Here is a 23027-nt window from a genome sequence, read left to right as displayed (position 1 = left end):
TCTATTTTATTATTTATTATAAATAAAAATTATTTATTTATTTTTTTATTATTTTATTTTGAAAAATTCTAGTTTTATATATAAAAGCATAAGTTCATCTAATATTTGCTTCCTTATTAGTTTCAACAACTCTATTTTTGCACTCCCAAAACTAGAACTCAAAGTTTAAAATTGTTGTTTTTTTTTTTTTTTTAATTAAAGTAACCTACATACATGATTTAAAAAGACAAATAGCACGTGAAGGTAATCTTACCCATCTTTATGATTTCAATTTCTGGTAGGCTGCCGTTTTCAACCCAGTTAGCTGGGTTTTTTTGCTATATATTTCCACATTTCCAAATAACATAGTTCTGTTACTATTTTTATTATCCATTGACTTCCTGCTAATTAGATTTAGCTACCATACTCCTCACCCACAATACATTTACTTTGTCTACTCTTTCTTTCCAATATGTATCAATTTTTGTTTAAATCAGTATTCAATGTTGATGGTCACGTAATGTGATACCTGACTTGTGTGATATAATAAATATGATTATGTTTTCTTTTCATATAACTTCTTATTTTTCATGGAGACAGTAATTGCCTCATTTTTGGTGTGCCTTTGTGGGGCTAGAACTCATGAACCACAAGATCATGACCTGAGCTGAAGCTGATGCTTAACCAACTGAGCCACCCAGGCGCCCCTAGTCTCTGACTTTTATATAGTAGACTTTCTTAAACTATCTGGAAACCTTTGACTGTCTATAAAGAGTGCAGCATTAATGGAGAAAAAAAAAAAAAAGCCAATTGGAAGGCTATGGACGTAGATGGAACATGGCTAAAAGTAATTAAGGAGAAACATTGTTTTATTGTAGGACTTGAAACTGTCAGTTTCTGTAGTCTTTTCTCTTGGGCCAGAGAAAATTTTCCTAAAAACAATCTAAGTTCCTGTCTGGGGTAGCATTTAAGCATAGCATTCAGGATTCTAAAACTTAGCAGGAGAAAACTACTTGACATCTCACTATAAAATTTATGGATTTTGACTCAATCTCCTTTCCAGAATGACTTCTCACTTCTCCTTAAAATGGTGTTTGGTGTTATTGAGTCCAGAATCTCTTAATAAATGGCTTCAGAGCGTAACTTTGACTGGGGTCAGTGCAGGTCGTTTGCCAAAAAAAATTTGGAAATTGAAAGGATAAATTAATTCAGTTTGTTTTGATATTCAGAGTAAACTTTATTTGAATTTCTATTCATACAGCTCATCAGAACATTCGGTCATTAAACCACCTCTTGGAGATTCTTCAGGGAATCTATCAAGGTCAAGAGGGGAAGAGGTAATACTTTGGGGAAGGAGGTTTCATCATTATTTTTATATATACTTGCAAATTTTGCTAAGGAATTCTCAATTCATAGAACTATTTTTAGAAATAATCATTATTAATGCTGTTATTTGTCTCAAGGTAATTGAACATTCACTGGGCTAAGTGAAGAGGTTGCCTCAGAAAATACTTGCAAGTATTAATTTTAATGGTCCAGTAGCAATCTGGGCTCCTGAGTTGGGCCTGTGCACTATTCTCTGAACCTTGTGGTTAATTTCTTTAGATATTATTGGTTTTTCCTTTGGGCTTATCTTCAATGCAGCTATTTTTTTGCTTTGGAACCAGATATCCTTACCTAATTACTATATAACTTCATTCTATCTTATTTCTTAGTTCAAATTTTAACCCCATAAACACAGCCATTATTCCAGATGCTTATGGGCCAGATAACATAAATGAATAAAGTTGGCTATGGTTGTGATAAGCAGCACATAAGAATATTTTTCGCTTGCACAAAGAAATCTGCTTATCTAGTATTTCTAGTTCTTTTCATTTTCAAGAAATTGTAGGAATGTAGATTTTTATTTGAAATATATTTTAAAAATAGCAACAAGTTTTTTAAAAATTTAAACACTGCAGATGAGCACATAGAGTTAATTGGTGGCTCTGCTACATCTATTCTAAAGCAACCCTTTGTGATTATTATTCATGTGCTATAGGCCATTTAATCAGTCATTCTTCTCCCTTTTTCTCTTATCTACCAATGCTATTTGTTCGACGGTCACATTTCCTATATGTGGATCAATGGGAAATACAGCATTTCTAGTCAAATAAATTCACATGAGTAATTTAAAAAATTTTTTAAAAATGTTTATTCACTTTTGGGGCACCTGGGTAGCTCAGTCGGTTAAGGGTCCGACTTCGGCTCAGGTCATGATCTCACGGTTTGCGGGTTCGAGCCCCGTCTTGGGCTCTGTGCTGACAGCTCCGAGCCTGGAGCCTACTTTGGATTCTGTGTCTCCCTCTCTCTGCTCCTCTCCCACTTGCACTCTGTCTCTCTCTGTCTCTCAAAAATAAATGTTAAAAAAAAAAAACTTTAAATGTTTATTCACTTTTGAGAGAGAGAGGGAGGTAGAGAGAGAGAGAGAAAGAGAATATGAGCAGGGGAGGGGCAGAGAGAGAGGGAGACACAGAATCTGAAGCATGTTCTAGGCTCTGAGCTGTAAGCATATCTGAGTTAAAGTAAGATGCTTACGCGACTGAGCCACCCAGGCGCCCCTCAAATGAATAATTTAAGAAATGAATTCAGTTACATAAGGCAGACATAGTATGATCTATCAAGTTTTTCCCCTATTTCCCCATGAGGATGTATTACATGAAGACATAAAAGTTTGTGTAGGAAGAGGCACGATCTCTTCACTGACTGTGGGTCCTAGAGCTGTCAGGTTACAACCAGAGCGGAAGACATTTGCCTTTGTATGTGTACTTGACATCTGTACTTCCCAAAGACAGGATTTGGTGAGGTGTGTTGACCACACCTAGTCTAGAGGTCCCTGTTCCAGGTCCAGTCCATTGTAGTCAGGGTAGCAGGGTAGTTTCAAACTATACTAATAGCAGGAGTCACGAAAGCTTTTATATAGCCACCCAGGCTTCAACTTACCTTCCTCAGAAGAGGACAGAGTTTGACAGTTTAAAATAAAAATGAGGTTCAAATTAAATGTTCTGATTAAAATCCTTTTCACAATTTAAAATTTTTTTTTTTCAACGTTTATTTATTTTTGGGACAGAGACAGAGCATGAACGGGGGAGGGGCAGAGAGAGAGGGAGACACAGAATCGGAAACAGGCTCCAGGCTCTGAGCCATCAGCCCAGGGCCTGACGCGGGGCTCGAACCCATGGACCGCGAGATCGTGACCTGGCTGAAGTCGGACGCTTAACCGACTGCGCCACCCAGGCGCCCCCCTTTTCACAATTTTAAAAGAGTATTTTATAATTTCAATTTGAAATATTAAAGTATTCATTGCTAGAGATAGTGAAACTATCCCCCAACCCCCAAGTGGATTGAATAATAGTCTTTTATACTTCCTACTTTTAGAAGCACAAATGATATTCTGTTAACTTTGTGAGAATTATATATGTGGGCTATGTTTTTTCTTGATAGTTAAAGGTAACTATATGGGACTGCATAGTCTTATATTTTGTCATAGTAAGCAAAGAAAAACTTGAATGTCTATGTGCTCTCTGAATTTAGCAATGGGCAGCAAAAAATAGGAAAATTTGGCTTAATTTGAATTTGCCATTTAAAAGAATATGTGATTGTAGGTAGTGATTTATGTGTGATTTATTTATATGTGATTTATTTATCACATAAAGTGATAAATAATGCAGTTCAGATGAATTTAAAATGGACTAAAGAGGAATTCTTTTAAATTCACTTTTTTCATAGAATGACTTTCATATTTATTCGTTCCATAGGATGACAAATCAAAAAAACAATTTGTTTGTATTAACACCCTAGAAGACACACAAGCTGTTAGAGCAGTGGCTTTTCATCCAGGTGGTGGTTTATATGCTGTAGGTTCAAATTCAAAAACTCTGAGAGTATGTGCCTATCCAGAAGTAATCGATCCAAGGTAAGTAAGGATAGATGGTTTGTACTGTCAATCCCTAGTTTTTAATTTAGCTATATTAGTTCTTTTTTCAGAATTGCCATTCAGTAGTGTTTAATTTTTATTTCTCTTTATTAAACATTAAAATTTTTATTTTCAATGCTTAGGAAATACACATCAGAATTGTCAATTAATTTTATAAGTTTTTGTCATAAAATGTTTTTATTGGGCCATGAATTCAATGTGCAACTGAAAAGAAAATCTTTTGATCTGATCTATTTTCTAGATCAATATTAAGTACCTTCTAGGTATTGGCAATTTATCAGTCTTCTTTTTTGTTTTTAATTACGAAACTTTTCAAGCACACACAAAATTAGATGTCAGTACAGTGCAGTGCAGTAATTGTTGAGATTTTTCTCATATTTGCTTTATCCTTTTTGTTAAAATAGTTTAAGGTAAATCCTGGATGTGTCATTTCACCCTTTAGGATGAATCTCCAGTTCTTACAGACTTGATGTTATCATCATACCTAATGAAATTTTTAGTATCCTAGTGTTAGTCTGTGTTTTATTTTTTTTTAATTTATTTTATTTTTTATTTTTTAAAATTTACATCCAAATTAGTTAGCATATAGTGCAACAATGATTTCAGGAGTAGAGTCCTTAGTGCCCCTTACCTATTTAGCCCATCCCCCCTCCCACAACCCCTCCAGTAACCCTCAGTTTGTTCTCCATATTTATAAGTCTCTTCTGTTTTGTCCCCCTCCCTGTTTTTATATTATTTTTGTTTCTCTTCCCTTATGTTCATCTATTTTGTCTCATAAAGTCCTCATATGAGTGAAGTCATATGATTTTTGTTTTTCTTTGACTATTAGTCTGTGGTTTAAAATGCAGGTAAGATCTATTACTCCACTAAACCAATGTTTGACTCCCATTAAAGGCCAAACTTATGAGCATGACATTCAGGACCTTCCATAACCTTGCCTGCAACTCCTCACCTACCATGTCCATCCCACTCAATCTGCAGCTGGCACTTGCCATACTATATTTTATCTTCACTGGAGTGATTCTGCTGTCATCTTTTTCTGTAAAAATTCTCCCTGTCCTTTAAGGCCTTGTACTTTTGTACTGGACCAGAACACTTACACTTGCCTTACTGTTTGTGGGTAGTCATGACAACATCGACCCTTGCAAGATTTTTTTTTTTTTTTTTTTTTTTGAGAGAGAGCAGGAGAGTGTACATGCTCATGGGCTCACGGGGGAGGAGCAGAGGGAGAGGGAGAAAGAGAATCTCATGTAGGCTCCATGCCCAGAGCAGAGCAAGATTATGACCTGAGCCAAAATCAAGAGTCGGATGCTTAACCAACTGAGCCACCCAGGCACCCCAACCTTTATAAGGTTTTAAACTCTAGAAAGAACTCTAGCCTCCTTTCTTTTTGATTCATCCCTTGCATTCCCTCAGCCCCAGCCAATTGCTCATATTATATGTTTAATATAATATTAATATATGTTTTTTGAATTTGGAAGCTTTAGTAGCTCTTTTTTTTCATTCCTCTGTGTTTCTGAGTTAAAATCTATGAAAAATATGTGAAATAGAGATTTTTTTATATGTTTATTTTTGTGAGAGAGAGAGAGACAGGGCGCGAGTAGGGGAGGGGCATAGAGAAGGGGAGACAGAATACAAAGCAGGCTCCAGGCTCTAGGCTCTGAGCTGTCAGGACAGAGCTAGACGTGGGGCTCAAACTCGAACTGTGAGGTCATGACGTGAGTTGAAGTCGGACACTTAACTGAGCCACCCAGATGCCCCAAGTGAAATGAAGAATTTTGAAAAAATAATCTTGTTCCTTATGTGGTCTGAAATAGAGTTAGGTTAGTCTAATAATAGTTTATAATTTTACTTTTCAATTTTAAACATACTTTAAATTCAGAGTGCCTGGGTGGCTCAGTCGGTTGAGTGTCTGACTTCAGCTTAGGTCATGATCTCGCGGTTTGAGTTCGAGCCCCGCATCGGGCTCTGTGCTGACAGCTCAGAGCCTGGAGCCTGCTTCGGATTCTGTGTCTCCCTCTTTCTCTGTCCCTCTCATGTTCATGCTCTGTCTCTCTCTGCCTCTCAATAATAAATAAAACGTTAAAAAATAAATAAATAAATAAATAAATAAATACACTTTAAATTCATTTCTTTTGCTTTGAGATTTTGAAGATTGTTATTGACATGTTGTCTGATACACTTTTTTGCTCCCTCCCTCAAGACAATCATAACATAGAATTTCATTAACTTTGGCAAGCAAAAAATTGAAATGTCTTTCTGTAATGTTTCTGTTTAGTGCACATGACATCCCTAAGCAGCCAGTGGTACGTTTTAAAAGGAATAAACATCATAAAGGATCCATTTACTGTGTGGCCTGGAGTCCTTGTGGACAGTTATTAGCAACAGGATCAAATGACAAATATGTTAAAGTGCTGCCCTTCAATGCAGAGACTTGTAATGCAACAGGTAGGTCCCAAGTATGTAAGCAGTAGTGTTCTTAATGTTTCTTAATGTATTCTTAATGTTTTCCTTATGTTCTTTGATATATCTCTGTTTTATTTTCAATAAAATCTAAGAATATAGCCTTTAGAGTTTTCTTGTAATTGCTTAGTTGCATTCATAAGGCATTATTCTTTTTTAGTAAGTTCTTAATCAGTGTTGTCTAATTCCTAGAAAATTATTGTTATTCAGAAAGATAACTTTTGGGGTGCCTGGGTGGCTTAGTCGGTTAAGCTTCCAATTCTTGATTTTGACTTGTGTCATGATCTCATGGTTTGTGGGTTCGAGCCTCACATCAGGCTCTGTGCTGACAGTGAGGAAACTGGGATTCTCTGTCTCCCTCTTTCCCTGCCCCTCCCCCACAGACGCACGCTCACTTTCTCTCAAAAATAGACATTTAAAAAAAAAAAAGGAAAGATAACTTTTAAATCACTACCAGCAGTGCATTAATGAATATGTTCCAGAGAGTACCTGTCTTCTCTTTCTTTTTCTTTGGCATAAAAGAGAGGATAACTCTCTAGCTGTTTTAAGGATGATGATAACTGAATCAGTATTTTGATTTCTTGGTTTTTTGCTCTTTAAGTAAAATGAAATTGATAATAGTATTATCCCTACGTGAAAATATAAACCACTCCTCTCTACCATTATTCTTGCTTAGTTTTGAGACAGTTTAGCAATACCAAATTATCACAGTAAGTTGAGCAGCATCTTTTTTTTTAATTCTTATTGTTGTTTCAGGACCGGATCTGGAATTTAGTATGCATGATGGGACAATTAGAGACTTGGCATTTATGGAAGGCCCAGAAAGTGGTGGAGCTATTTTAATAAGTGCTGGAGCAGGGGATTGTAACATTTATACAACTGATTGTCAAAGAGGACAGGGCCTGCATGCTCTGAGTGGACATACCGGTATGTGATAGTTTCAGATGCTCCTTTTCTTTTTGTTCAACCTGTGCTTTTTCCCTCTCTGCATTTTCATTAATGGGGTATATTTTATCAAAAGTGACTTCTTCTGGGGCGCCTGGGTGGCGCAGTCGGTTAAGCGTCCGACTTCAACCAGGTCACGATCTCGCGGTCCGTGAGTTCGAGCCCCGCGTCGGGCTCTGGGCTGATGGCTCAGAGCCTGGAGCCTGTTTCTGATTCTGTGTCTCCCTCTCTCTCTGCCCCTCCCCCGTTCATGCTCTGTCTCTCTCTGTCCCAAAAATAAATAAACGTTGAAAAAAAAAAAAAAAGTGACTTCTTCAAGACGAAATTTTTATTTTAAAAGTTTTAATTGGGAACTTTAGATAACAACACAGTAACAATAGGTAACATTTCCTTGTGCGCTAAACCCCTTGCTTATACACATAATTTAATCCTTACAATAATCTTATATGGCAGGAAGTTGTATCTTCATCTTATATATGAAATAAACAAAATTTGAAAAGGCAAAATGACTTGACCAATATCTTGCAGCTGAATATGGCAGAATTGAGATAAGACCTCAGGTCTGCCTCTTGCAAAGCCAGTGTTCTAACACCATGATCCTGTGCTTTGCCATAATTTGCCATAATTTCAAATGATAATATTTTTTCAGTACTAATTATGGTATCCTGAAATGGTCAGTAACAAGATTGTTTAGTATGATTTTGATGTGCAGTTTACTGAATTTTAGTGTTTTGAACATTGCCAGTATATTTGATATATATGGAAAGTCTCTACTACCCAGTGTATTTGATTAACCAGACCATCACATGTCTAATAATGAGTACCTAGCTTTGAATGTGTTTAAGAAAAGTACTGTTCACCATAATAACTGAGTATATGATCTTTTATAGGGCATATTTTAGCACTTTATACCTGGAGTGGCTGGATGATTGCATCTGGTTCCCAAGATAAGACTGTTAGGTTTTGGGATCTTCGAGTACCAAGCTGCGTTCGTGTTGTTGGCACAACATTCCATGGAACTGGTAGGTTTTTCAGGAATTTAAATGAATTTATATGACAAAGAAACTTTGTAAAATGCGCTTGTCTACTTCCTCTCCCCTGCAACACATCTGTTAAAAAAAATAGGAATAAATAGTAAAACAAATAGTTGGTATTTTACAGATTACCTTAAATTCTCTCAAAATACTTTCATCTTACTTTCTTTGTAAAAATAACATTCAGCTTAGGAAACTGAGGCCCAGAGACATTAAGTGTCATGCGCCAATTATTCTGTCAGCAGGGCTCTTTTAGAACTCAGACCTTTAAAAAACATGTTTTAAAATATGGCAGAAATTGAAATTGAACAAGATCATTTTCTTCTCACTCCCATTCCTTGGTATCTTTCCCTAAGGAACCAATTTCTTATTTATTCTTCTATAAATATTCTTTAAGTGTATAACCAAGAAATTTGTATATATCATAACCTCCTGTCTTCTTTAAACATATGTCTAAAGAATGCACACAGAAATGGTAGCATATAATACATGACTTACTTTTTGAACTTAACAGTATACCTTGGATCGTTCCATGTAAACTGAGGGTATTGCTCTTTGTGTTATGTCACCTTTTTAATTTTTTTTAATGTTTATTTATTTTTGAGAGAGAGAGAGAAAGAGACAGGGTGTGAGCTGGGGAGGGGCAGAGGGAGAGGGAGACACAGAATCCAAAGCAGGCTCCAGACTCTGAGCTGTCAGCACAGAGCCTGACACAGGGCTTGAACCCACGAATGGTGAGATCCTGATCTGGGCCGAGGTTGGATGCTTAACCAACTGAGCCACCCAGGCACCCCATGTTATATCACCTTTTAAGAGAAGCACAATATCCTGCAATTGTTTTTATTTTAGAGTCCCTTTTCTGCTTTGTAGTTTTTATGGCACTGTTCAAAATGAAAAGGACTACTTTTCATTCTTAATTTTTGGTGGTGTTTTTATTTTGTTATTTTAGTGCTTTATCAATTCTCTTGGCTTTCATGGAACTTTTTTTTCCCCAGGAATATTTTACTTACTGTTTTAATAAACCTTCATTTATGACTAGAGGTGGCATAAAATTACCAACCAGCTATCAATAAACAGCTCACTAGGGATTGGCATTGACGCAGCGAATATTGCTAGGTGTTTCACTTGAGGTTCACTCAGTGCTTTAGGTTTTTGGTTTTTGTTTTTTTAAGGTTTTATTTTAATTCCAGGTAATTAACATGCAGTGTTACATTAGTTTCAGGTGTATATTATGGTGATTCAACTATACTGTACATCACCTGGTACTCATCAAAAAGGCATTCCTTAATATCTCCATCATCTATTTAACCCATCCTCCCAACCACCTCCCCTCTGGTAACCATCAGTTCTCCATAGTTAAGAGTGTGTTTCTTAGTTTGTCTCTTTTTGTCCCCCTATGTTCATCCGTTTTGTTTCTTAAATTCCACATATCAGTGAAATCTTACAGTGTATTTCACTTAGCATTATAGCCTCTAGCTCCATCCATGTTATTGCAGATGTCAAATTTTCATTTTTTTTTAATGTTTATTTTTGAGAGAGAGACAGAAAGACAGAACTTGAGCAGGGGAGGGACAGAGAGAGAGGGAGACAGAATCTGAAGCAGGCTCCAGGCTCTGAGCTGTCAGCACAGAACCCGACGCAGGGCTCAAACCTACAAACTGCGATATCATGACCTGAGCTGAAGTTGGGTGCTTAACCGACTGAGCCGCCTTGGTGCCCCAAAGTTTCATTGTTTTTTATGGCTAAGTATTATTTCATTGTGTATATATATACTGCATCTTCTTTATCCATTCGTCAGTTGATGGACACTAGGGCTGCTTCCATAATTTGGTTATTGTAAATAATGCTGCTGTAAACATAGGGGTGCATGTGTCCCTTTGTATTAGTATTTTTGTATTCTTTGAGTAAATACCCAGTAGTGCGATTGCTGGATCATAGGGTAGTTTTATGTCTAACTTTCTGAGGAACCTCCATACTGTTTTCCAGAGTGGCTATATCAGTTTGAATTCCTACTAACAGTACACAAGACTTCCTTTCTTCTTCACATCCTTACCAACACCTGTTGCTTCTTGTGTTTTTTATTTTAGCCATTCTGACAGGTGTGAGTTGATATCTCATTGTAGTTTTGATTTATATTTTCCTGATGGTAAGTGATGATGAACATCTTTTCGTGTGTTTGTTGCCATCTGTAGGACTTATTTGGAGAAATGTGTATTCATATTTCTGCCCATTTTTAATTGGATTTTTTTTTTTGGTGTTGTGTGGTGTAAGTTCTTTATATATTTTGGTTACTAACCCTTTATCAGATATGTCATTTGCAGATATCTTCCTCCATTCTGTAGGTTGCCTTTTACTTTTGATGATTATGTCCTTCAGTATGCAGATGCTTTTTATTTTGATGAAGTCCCAATAGTTTGTTTTTGCTTTTGTTTCTTTTACCTTACTTAGTAGACATGTCTAGAAAAAAGTTGCTTTGGCCAGTGTCAAAGAAGTTACTGCCTGTGTTCTCTTCTAGGATTTTTTAAAAAATGTTTGTTTGTTTTTGAGAGACAGCATGAACAGGGGAGGGGCAGAGAGAGTGGAAGACAGAGGATTTGAAGCAGGCTCTGTGCTGAGAGTGGAGAGCCAGATGTGGGGCTCGAACTCATGAACTGTGAGATCATGACCTGAGCTGAAGTTGGACACTTAACCGACTGAGCCACCCAGGCGCCCCTCTCTTCTATGATTTTTATGGTTTCAGGTCTCACATTTCGTGCTTTAATGCATTTTGAATTGCTTTTTGTATATGGTGTAAGAAACTGGTCCAGATTCTTTCTTTTGTGTTTTGCTATTTAGTTTTCCCAACACCATTTGTTGAAAAGACTGTCTTTTTCCCATTGGATATTCTTTCCTGCTTTGTTGAAGATTAATTGACCATAGAGTTGTGAATTCATTTCTGGGTTTTCTGTTCTGTTCTGTAGATTTTTGTGCCAGTACTGTAGTTTTGATAACCAATGCTTGGTAATAAAACCTGAAGTCTGGAATTGTGTTGCCTCCAGTTTTGCTTTTCTTTTCCAAGATTGCTTTGGCTATTCAGGGTCTTTTGTGGTTCCATACAAATTTTGGAATTGTTTATTTTAGTTCTGTGAAAAATGCTGTTGGTATTTTGATGGGGATTGCATTAAATGTGTATATTGCTTTGGGTAGTATAGACATTTTTAACAATATTTATTCTTCCAGTCCATGAGCATGGAATATCTTTCCATTTCTTTGTGTCATCTTCAATTTCTTTCATCAGTGTTCCACAGTTTTCAGAGTACAGGTCTTTTACCTCTTTGTTAGGTTTATTCCTAGGTATCTTATTATTTTGGGTGCATTTGTTAAGATTTTTTTTTTAAACTTCTCTTTCTGTTGCTTTATTATTTGTGTACAGAAATGCAACAGATTTCTGTACATTGATTTTTGTATCCTGTGAGTTTACTAAATTTGTTTATTAGGTTCTAGCAGGATTTTGGTGGAGTCTTTCAGATTTTTTTTATATATAGTATCATGTTATCTGCAAGTAGTGAAAGTTTTACTTCTTCTTTACCAGTTTGGATGCCTTTTATTTCTCTTTTGCTGTTTGATTGCTGTGGGTCGGACTTCCAGCATTATGTTGAATAAAAATTGTAAGAGTAGACACCCTTGTCTTGTTCCTGACCGTAGGGTAAAAGATCTCAGTTTTTTTCCCATTAAGGATGATGCTATCTATAGATTTAAAAAAATTTTTTTTTTAGTGTTAATTCATTTTTGAGAGACAGAGACAGCATGAGCGGGGGAGGGGCAGGAAGAGAGGGAGACACAGAATCCAAAGCAGGCTCCAGACTCTGAGCCTTCAGCACAGAGCCCAATGCGGGGCTCGAACCCACAAACCATGAGATCATGACCAGAGCTGAAATTGGACACTTAGCCAACTGAGCCACCCAGATGCCCCAATTACTAATTTAATATCTTTGCTGGTTATCAGTCTGTTTAAATTTTCTATTTCTTCCTATTTCAGTTTTGACAATTTATATGTTTCTAGGAATTTATCCACTTCTTCCAGGTTGCCAATTTTGTGGTATATAATTTTTCATAATATTCTCTTATAATTACTTGTATTTCTGTGGTGTTGATTATTATTTCTCCTCTCTCATTTGTGATTTTATTTATTTAGGTCCTTTGTCTTTTTTTTCTTCATAATTCTGGCTAAAGGTTTATCAATTTTATTGATTTTTTTCCCCCAAAGAACCAGTTCCTAGTTTCATTGATTTGTTCTATTGTTTTTTTAGTTTTTACATGGACTTTTTCTATACTTTGATTCCAACCAGATATGATTTGTTCTAGCAAGCTTGATTCTGGAATACACACACATGTGTATTTTTATATATGAATATGTGATCATTGATTTGTTAAACTTTAGTTTGCACTGTCACCAAAGTTAATGTGTAACATGGTTTAAAGAACCAAACAGTTCAATAAGGTTTGAATAAGAAAAATATCAGTACCCTGAGAATTGTCCCCTGGCCTTCAGCCATTGCCTCGCTTCCCATTTCTCCAAGGAAACCTTTTCTTTCATGTTTATTTATTTTTGAAAGAGAGAGAGAGTGCGCACGTGTGCATGTGTCACATGCACAAGTAGGGGAGAGGCAGAGGGAGAGAGAATCCCAAGCAGTCTCTGCACTGTCAACGCAGAGCCCGACATGGGGCTCCATCTCATGAACCTCGTGAGATCATGACCTGAGCCAAAATCAAAAGTCGGATGCTTATCTGAGTGAGCCACCTAGGATTCCCTCCAAGGCAACCATTTTAAACTTTTGTAGTAGTTGTATTTTCATAGTTTCCATATTTCTAAATAACAAACCCATAATCATAGATTTTTAGGATTGTTTATTCCCTTAACACCATAAAAGATGAAGGTTTAACTTTTCATGTCCCTTTCTGATTCCTGTTGTTCCTCATCCACTCACATACTTTCTGTCTCCTATCTTTTCAATATAGCTGTACCATTTTTGGTTAGATCAGTATTCATTCTTTACATTGTTTTAACCACTCTGAGCACTTACTGTGCTATCCATATCTTTTTTTTCCTTTTCTTTCATATCTTTTGTTTTTCTTGGTGTTAATAATTGTATTTTTTGTTTTTCTTTGCTTAGTTTCTATACATTTATCTCACTGACTTATCTCCAAACTCTCCCCTAGTTGTCTAAATTATTCCACCCCCTTTTCTCTCCTTTTCAGAGACTTCAACATTTTGGTCATCTCCTCTCTCTTGCAACATTATCTCCTCTACTGGATCTGCCCTTCTTTCTTGTCTACCATAGACCTACAAAAATGTTATAGAATTGGCAATGCCCCAAAGTTCCTCTGTTGACCTCCTTATCCCCCTCCCAATTTTTTGCTCTTTCTACCCAGATGTCTCAGAAGTCTTGCTTACATATACTGTTTCCATTACCTCACCCTTAGTCTTCCACCTATTCCAGTCTGTCTCTTGCTTCCTCCACTCCAGCAAGAGCTACATTTTTCAAGGTCACCAACAATTTCATTTTGTCACATCACCTTTTTTTTTTTTTAAGTTTATTTTTGAGAGAGAGAAAGAGAGAGAGAATGAACCAGCAGGGGAGGTAGAGAGAGAGGGAGACAAAGGATCCAAAGCAGGCTCTGTGCTGAGAGCAGAGAGCCCAATATGGAGCTCGAACTCAAGAGCCATGAGATCGTGACCTGAGCCACAGTCTGACGCTTAACCGACTGACCCACCCAGATACCCCTGTCGCATCACCTTTAAATCCTTATTTTACTTGGTTCTCGGTGACTTGCAGCAGTTAACCTCTTTCTCTTTTCTTTTGGGCTTTTTATTCTCCTTTTACATTTCTGTATAACTGTTCCTTTGTGATTCTTTCTTATCTGCTTAGTCTCTAAATTTGACATTCCCTAGGACTAGGACTTTTGTCTCCTTCCTTTCTCTACTTGACTACATCTGTTCCCCCAGCTTTAAGTGTAACTCATATGTTGACAGACCTAAAATTTTTGTCTCTAGCCCAAACTTTTTCTGCATGGCTGGCTCATATTTCTAACCTCCTTTTGGATATCTTCTAGGATATGTCAAACTTAACATGTCTTAAACCAAACTATTGAATCAATGACCTCTCTCCTTAAACAAAACTGCCCCACACCTCCTCACCTAAGTGGTACTACCACCCATTGTCCATGCCAGAAGGCGTCTCCCCAGATCCCTCTTTCTCTCCTTCCCTCCAGTAATCAATCCATAAACAAATTGTTGTTTTAGCCTCCAAAATTTATCTTAAATCCATCTACTGCTTTCCATTTTTATTGGCACCACTCTAGGATAAACCACCACCATCTCTCAACTTAACCACTGCAAGAGCTTCCTTAGTCTGCACTTATACTTTTGCCACCTCCAGCCCACGGTCCACACAACAGCCAGAGCACATCAGACTCTGCTTACAGCACTTCAGTGCTTTCTGATTGCTCCTAGGTTAATGTGCAGACTCTTTACCATGCCCCCAAGACCCTGCTTGATCTGGCATTGTGTATTCCTCTAGTCTTAACTCAGATCACTTGTTTTTCCTTTCATTTCCTGGAATGTACCAAACTTCTCACCTCTAGTGAGTTCACATGCTGTTTCCTTCACCTGAAATGTTCTTCCATTTGTCTTCTCTTGGTTAGGTCCTTCTAATCTTTACGTCTTAGCTTCAGTAGCACCTTGCCAGAGAGGCCTTCTTTGCACTAATTGGGACCTCACCATTATTTTCTATCACTGAACTCCATTTATTGACTTCATAGCTCTTATCACTATTTAAAATTATATATTTGTGGGGCGCTAGGGTTGCTCAGTCGGTTAAGTGTCCGACTTCAGCTTAGCTCATAACCTTGTGGTCCGTGAGTTTAAGCCCTGTGTCGGGCTCTGTGTTGACAGCTCAGAGCCTGGAACCTAACAGACTTTCCTGGATTTCTGTTGGCATCATCAACTTTGCATGTATAAAACTAAAGTCATTATATTTCCCCTGCAAATCAGTTCTTCTTCTCATTTTTTCCCTTTTTTTGGATAACAGTTCTCTTATTTCCTCATGCAACTAGATTTGAAATCTAGGACTCATTTTTTTTTTCTCCTTTTTTTGCCCCATTGAGGACAAGACTGTTGATTCTTCATTCAATTTTTTTTTTTGGTAAAATGTGTCCGTCTTCATTTAGGCTCTTATTCTCTTATTATTCTATTAGTTGTCTTGTCTTCTAGAGGTTACCCTTTTAGACTTCAAAGTCTATTTGAATTTGAAACACATTTTCACATAGATTAATCTTTTCAAAGTACTGGTTAGACTATGTAATTCTCTTGCTGGGAAATTTGCAGTTATGTTTCACTGTGTATAAGAACAAGTTCAAACTCTGCAGTTTGACACTGCAGATGCCTAAAAGTCTGGCCCTAACCTGCCTTTTTTTTTTTTTTCATGTTTGTTTATTTTGAGAGAGAGAGACATAGCATAGAGCACAGCAGGAGAGGGGCACAGAGATAGGGAGAGAGAAAATCCCAAGCAGGCTCCACACTGTTAGTGCAGATCCAGATGTGGGGGTTGATCTCATGAATCGTGAGATCATGACCTGAGCTGAAATCAAGAGCCGGACACTTAACGGAGCCATGAAGGCACCCCTTGACCCTAATCTGCCTTTTATGGCTCAGCTACAAACTACCTTTTATGTTGACTTGCAACATAAACATTGCAACATAAACATTATAAACATTGACTTGCAACATAAACATAAACCAAGTGACTCCAGCAAACTAAGCCACCTGTCCTTAAACATTTTTATACTTTTCCTCTAAATGTTATTTCGTGTAATTCTGTTTCATGTAATAGCCCTCATCTTTTCTCTATCAAAATCTTAGGCAAAGATTATTTTTACATATGTGTATAATAAATACAGTTTCTCTCTTATTTATACTATTTACTGTTCTTTAAAGTCTAACTTATGTCCCTTTTTTCTGTGAAGTATTCCCAAGCCACTTCAGCCTAGAGCAGCCTTATTTTCATTATTGCCCCCTGCGAGGAGAAAAACTAAATTAAATTTTTTCCCAACAAGAGAAATTAAATACTAAGGAGTAAGATTTTGTTGGGTGGGGTTAAGCTTCGGGGGGTGGGGGTGCTAACAAACTTTTTTTTAATGTTTAAGAGTTTTTCTATCCCCTGGGAACCATTTTGCACTCCCTTGGGGGCATTATTACCCCCATTGAAAATGCCTAATCTGGATTTAGGGATGCAACCTGTGAACTCAGCACTTATTTTCATCCAGTTCCTGCTGGCAGTTATTCTTATGTTGCTTAGACACATTTCCTCTACTGTGTCCTAAAACATATTTTGTTACTTAATTTCTTATTCCCTTAACTAGACTCTGAGCTGGTTACGGGAGTATTTCTGGACACTTACCCAGCAGTGATAGCACTGCCTTAGGAATAGTGGCTCATCTATTGTACTATTGTGTTATAGGTAATGGTGTCCCAGGGGGTTCTCCCAGATGATAAAAAAAAACAAAACAACAGACTTTCTTGTTTCTCATAGAATCTTGCTTACACTTTGTCTCCAAAAAGGATGAAAGTGTTTATTGGTTGAATGTTTTTTTTTTAATGTTTATTTTTGAGAGAGAGAATGAGAGTGTATGCATGCATGGGGGGGTTGTGCAGAGAGAGAGAGGGAGACAGATGATCTGAAGTGGGCTCCTTGCTGTTAGCACAGAGCCCTATGCAGGGCTCAAACTCATGAATAGCAAGGTCATGACCTCAAATGAAGTCAGACACTAAACTGACTGAGCCATCCAGGTGTCCATGGTTGAATGTTGATTTGGATTTTTCCTTAACAGTATTGACGAGCAACATTAAATTAAAAAAAAAATTTTTTTAAATGTTTATTTATTTTTGAGAGAGACAGAGACAGAATGAGAGTGGGTTAGGGGAAGAGAGAGAGGGAGACACAGAATCAGAAGCAGACTCCAGGCTCTGAGCTGTCAGCACAGAGCCCGACGCAGGGCTCAAACTCAAAAGCCGTGAGATCATGACCTGAGCCAAAGTCGGACACTCAGCTGACTGAGCCACCCAGGTGCCCCAGCTACATTAAAATTTTAATATATGGTTCCATGAACACAATTAGCTGTTGTAGTTTAGCTGTATTGGTTTTTCCATGTGAAACTTTTATTCTGTCTTCTATACAGGCAGTGCAGTGGCATCTGTAGCTGTAGATCCCAGTGGACGTCTCTTGGCCACAGGACAAGAAGATTCTAGCTGCATGTTGTATGACATAAGAGGAGGAAGAATGGTACAAAGTTATCATCCTCATTCCAGCGATGTTCGCTCTGTTCGATTCTCTCCTGGAGCTCACTACTTGCTAACAGGATCCTATGATATGAAAATAAAGGTGACAGACCTGCAAGGTGAGAGAGATTGACTTTTTCCTTTTTTTGTGGTCTCTCCTATTTGGGATTTTTTTTTAATCCACATATTTTTTTTTAATTTTTCTTTTTAAATTCCAGTATAATTAGCATATGGTGTTATATTACTTTTGGGTGTAAAATATAGCCATTCAACGATTCCATACATCACCCGGTGCTCATTGAGATAATTATACTTGTAATCCCTTTCCCCTTCCTTTATTTCATCCATCCCCCATGCACCTCCCCTCTGGTAACTATCAGTTCTCTTTAGTTAAGACTCTGGTTTTTTTGTTCCTTGTTTTCTTTGTTTTGTTTCTTAAATTCCACATATGAGTGAAATCATATGGTATATGTCTTTCCCTGAATGATTTATTTCACTTAGTATTATACCCTCCATCCATGTTGTTGGCAAATGCCAAGACTTCATTGTTTTTTATGGCTGAGTAATATTCCTCTGTGTGTGTGTGTGTGTGTGTGTGTGTGTGTGTGTTCCATATCTGTTCATCTATTGTGGATATTTGGGTTGCTTCCATATCTTGGCTATTGTAAATAATACTACAATAAATACAAGGGTGCATATATCTTTTGAATTAGGGTTTTTGTGTTCTTTGGGTAGATACCCAGTAATGCAATTACTGGATCATATGATAACTCTAGTTTTAATTTTTTGAGGAACCTTTGTACTGTTTTCCATTGTGGCTATACTAGTTTACATTCCCACTTTTGGGTGCACAAGAATTCCTTTTTTCTCTACATCCTCACCAAAACCTGTGTTGTGTTGTTGATTTAGCCATTCTGACAGGTGTGAGTTGATAACTCATTTGTAATTTTGACTTGTATTTCCCTGATGATGAGTGATGTTGAGCATCTTTTCATGTGTCTGTTGGCCATCTGTCTGTCTTTGGAGAAATGTCTGTTCATGTCTTCTGCCCATTTTTAATTAGATTATTTGGGTTTTTTTTTTTTTTATGTGTGTGTGTGTTTGTGTAAGTTCTTTATTATGTTTTAGTTACTAAGCCTTTATCAGATATGTCATTTGCAAGTATCTTCTCCCACTCCATAGGTTCTCTTTCTGTTTTGTTGATTGTTTCCTTTGCTGGGCAGAAGCTTGTTACTTTGCTGTAGCCCCAGGAGTTCATTTTTGCTTTCATTTCCTTTGCCTCAGGAGACATACCTAGAAAAATGTTGCTACTGTTGATGTCAGAGAAATTACTGCCTGTGCTCTCTTCCAGGATTTTTATGGCTATTTGGGATGTTGTTGTTAATCCGCTGTAATCGACTATATAATATTTTCAAATTTTAGTTTTATAGTATTCAGTGGTCAAATTACTGGTACTGTATTGATGTGACTTATAGAAAATTATTAAACAGATCAAGTGAATAGTCTTATTAAGTAGTTCGTAAAATACTGAAAAGAATCAGCACTTATTACAATGAATCATTTTGAGTTCAACGATGGTAGATGTTAAAATACACATTTATGTACTCCACTTTGCTTCTACTTTAAAGTTTATTTATTTTGAGAGAGAAAGAGAGCTCAAGCATGGGAAGGGCATAGAGAGAGAGAATCCCAAGCAAGCTCTGCACTGTCAGTGCAAGCCCAACACAGGGCTTGAACGCATGAACCATGAGATCATGACCTGAATCGATACCAAGAGTCGGCTGCTTAACCGAGTGAGCCACCCAGGCACCCCTGCTTCTGCTTTAAAAAATGTATAATATGTGTAATTATATCTTCAGCATCTAGTTTTATTTTTAATCACTTAGTAAGCAATCATTTATTTTGTATCAACTAGAGACAGAAGAGAGATGAATAAGACAGGGAACTTCCTCCTTGATGGAGCTTACATTTTAAATATATTTTTTTAATATTTATTTATTTTTGAGAGAGACAGAGTGGGAGCAGAGGAGGGGCAATAGAGAGGGAGACACAGAATCTGAAGCAGGCTCCAGGCTCTGAGCTGTCAGCACAGAGCCCAACGTGGGGCTTGACCGACGAACCATGAGATCATGACCTGAGGCAAAGTCAGACACTTAACCGACTGAGCCACCCAGGCACCCCTGGAGCTTACATTTTAGAGGTCAATAAAAAGTAAACCAGATAATGATGTAATTTCAAGTATTGGTAAGTGCAGTTAAAAAATTAGCAAGGTGGGAGAGAATGGGTGGATAGGGAAGGCTATTTTAGGTAGGCTCAGGTAGATCTCTCTAGGGAAATGCCATTTGTGCAAAGACTTGTGTGATGAGAAGGCACAGCCAGGGCAGGACCCCAGGAGGAGATCGTAGCTTCTGGAGAGGTGCTGAGGCAGGAGTGAATTCAACATGTTCACGAGGCTACAAGAAGCCAGTGTGGCTGGGACTTAGAGAACTAAGGGAGTGAGGGACACAAGAATAAATCTGAGGCAGGGTTTTATAGGCATGTTTAAAAAGCATAATGGGAATCCTTTGGAATATTTAAAACAGGGAGTGATCTGATTTGATATCTATTGATATTGTTCAAAAGGTAATTTTGAGTTCTGTAGGGAGAATGGATTATAAGTATAAATATCAGGAGATTATCTGAACAGTTCAGTTGAGGGATTGATAGTAGCTTGGGCTAGGGTGGTAGAGGTGGAGGGTGGTGCAAAGTGACTGAATTTGGGATATATTTTAATTTGGATTAAATTTGAGGAGTTAGCGGAATGCTGATTCCTAGGTTTTCGGCATGAGCAACTAGGTGGTGCTGTTAATTGAGATAAGGAAGATAGGAGGAACAGGTTTGGGCAAGAAAATCAAGTGTTCAGTTTGAACAAATGAAGATGACTATGAGGCAGTCAAGTGAGATGTCGAATAGCTATTTGCATTCTAGTCTGGAGCTCAGGTGAGAAGTCAAGGTTGGAGGCGAAATGTGTGAGTCATAAGTATACAAATGGCCATGGTATCATGGTACTAGATGAAATTTCGTAGGAAGTGGATATAAAGTAAACAGGAAATTTGAAGGCTGATTCCTGGGAAAGGAACAACAGCAAACCAGCAAAGGAAACCAAGATGTAGTGGCACCAAAGTCAGAGAGAAGTTGAGAGATAGTTTCAAGGAGAGAGTGGCAGCTGTGTCCAATGTTGCTGTGTATATTTTACCCAATCCTACTAACAGATATTCAATAATTTATCCCTGTTTAAACCTTTAAACGTATTAAATTGATGTAGTTTAGGACTTTGTATACTATAATATCTTCAAGTAACAGGAAGTGTGTGAAATCTATACATATACTTATTTTGTATTGTAAATCAGTATCTCTCTTTTTAATTTAGGAGATCTCACTAAGCAGCTTCCTATCATGGTGGTAGGGGAGCACAAGGACAAAGTGATTCAGTGCAGATGGCACACCCAGGATCTGTCCTTCCTGTCGTCCTCTGCAGACAGAACTGTAACCCTCTGGACTTACAACGGATAGAGTAACCCAGTGTCAATCTATGCAGTGAAAGCACAGAGACTTAAGACTACTGAGTTGTGAAAATAACAAATCTGAAGAACATAGACTGACTGGGAAAGCGGCTTAGCACGAGGAGGCCCCTTATTACCATGTATCCCTTTGATAGGAACTGTTGGGTGGTGTTATTCTGCAGTGCTTTCAGTCTTCCACGTGAGCTCGTGCTGCTGTGATCTGCTATATGTAGTCTTGTTGCCAAAGTCTGCGGAAGAGCTCTTATGTTGTCAGTGTGCACTCCGAGGTGGACGATGTGTTTACGGTTTAGTATTAAATGCATTCCTTGGTCTTTGCCTAAATAACAGTTTTCTATACACATTGAAATTGAGCTATACTTTAAGCATATTATTACATGTAACGCAACCAAGCTCTACACGAATTAAACATAGGTGTTCAGAAATTACTTTTCTCACAAGCCCATGATACTGTATCACTTGTCAGCTAGAGGTCAGAATTTTTTATGTCTCTCAAAAGTTACATGGTTATTTTCACTAAGGATCATTATGGAGTTGAAAGATGGATGGAAAACTGCTTCTTAGTTCATTATGTGGTATTGGCCTTTTCTTTCTTAAACCCAGGGATATGATTACTATTTTGTCACACTATTTTGTTTCAGGCTTAAAAGGTAAATATGTTTGCTTCAGAAACTTGTTAATTTCAGTTTTTTGAATGCAACAGGATACCTCCCTTCTAAACTGTACTGTAGAAGCAGAGCAGCAGCGCTATGTGATGCAACACTTGATGATACAGTAAACTGACTGGCTAGCATTTTTCCTCTTAAAAGTAAAAAAATTGCCATAGACTATAGCATGGTTTGAAATGCTATGTCTGCATGATAATTTAAAATGGAAAAATTTAAACTTTGCACTCCAAAAGCTTATTTGGATTTGTTTCTTGCACTGTTTTGTGTAATGCAGAATAATGATTTTATTTCTATGGCATTGTAGATCCTAACATTTATGTATCTTTATTTTCATATTGTACAGTAATTTTACTTTAAATTATTAAATAGGCTATTTTATTTATTTCAAATGCAGTTGAGTTGGTTCTAATTATTGAACTGTCTGTGCACTGTATGTAGCAAGCATTTTTAATCTATTGTATACAAGTGGAAAGGATATTATTAGAAGTGTAACTGTGCTATTATTTCAATAAAGACCTCTTGACATCTAAAAGAATTCCTCTTCCTCAGTGTCTGTGACTTTCAATTTAGAGTGTTATTTTTTCCAGTTTACTTGGAAGTGTTGTGGCCAGTGGGTGAACCCCACAATCAATTTCTTAAGTTTCTTCCTATAGTTCTACTAACTTACTTTTTAGTTTATTTTTATTTTTTAACTTGAGAGAGAAAGAGAACATGAGCAGGGGAGAGGAGAAGGGAGGGGGAGAGAGAGAGAGAAAAAAAAAAGAATTGTAAGCAGGCTCCACGCTCGGTGTGGGAGCCTGATGTGGGGCTCGATCCCACAGCCATGAGATCATCACCTGGGCCAAAATCAGGAGATGGATGCTTAATCCACTGAGCCTCCCAGGTGCCCCTACTAACTTACTTTTTAACCCCTGGCAACTGCCTAACTTTTGTGTATCTCCTATTTCTTTTATCCACAGTCTAGGGAACTATCCATCCTGGATATATTGTGAAAGTTGATTAATAAAAGCCCAGGAAAATACATAAATTGCAAGTTAGACTACAAATATGTTGAACTGAGTGCTTTGGAAAGAAATGAAATCTAAT

The 23027-nt window shown here is 37.4% G+C and overlaps 1 protein-coding gene across 6 annotated transcripts in view; it reads left to right on the top strand.

Annotated features, from left to right (window-relative positions):
• Positions 1 to 22476, top strand: part of WDR47 (WD repeat domain 47) — a 70880-nt gene extending 48404 nt beyond the window's left edge. For all 6 annotated transcript variants that reach the window (XM_030324357.2, XM_030324358.1, XM_032594353.1 and 3 more), the window contains 7 exons: positions 1241 to 1316; positions 3777 to 3934; positions 6234 to 6403; positions 7175 to 7345; positions 8254 to 8385; positions 17614 to 17832; positions 21123 to 22476. In XM_030324357.2, coding sequence (XP_030180217.1) covers positions 1241 to 1316; positions 3777 to 3934; positions 6234 to 6403; positions 7175 to 7345; positions 8254 to 8385; positions 17614 to 17832; positions 21123 to 21265 — 1069 coding nt within the window. In that variant the 3' untranslated portion in view covers positions 21266 to 22476. The remainder of the gene's footprint in view (positions 1 to 1240; positions 1317 to 3776; positions 3935 to 6233; positions 6404 to 7174; positions 7346 to 8253; positions 8386 to 17613; positions 17833 to 21122) is intronic.
• The last annotated feature ends 551 nt before the right edge of the window (positions 22477 to 23027 follow it).

Source organism: Lynx canadensis, chromosome C1 (assembly GCF_007474595.2).
Source record: "Lynx canadensis isolate LIC74 chromosome C1, mLynCan4.pri.v2, whole genome shotgun sequence".
NCBI classification, from domain to species: Eukaryota; Metazoa; Chordata; class Mammalia; order Carnivora; family Felidae; genus Lynx; species Lynx canadensis.
Note: the sequence above shows the minus strand (reverse complement) of the source record. Positions and strands in the feature narration are given on the sequence as shown.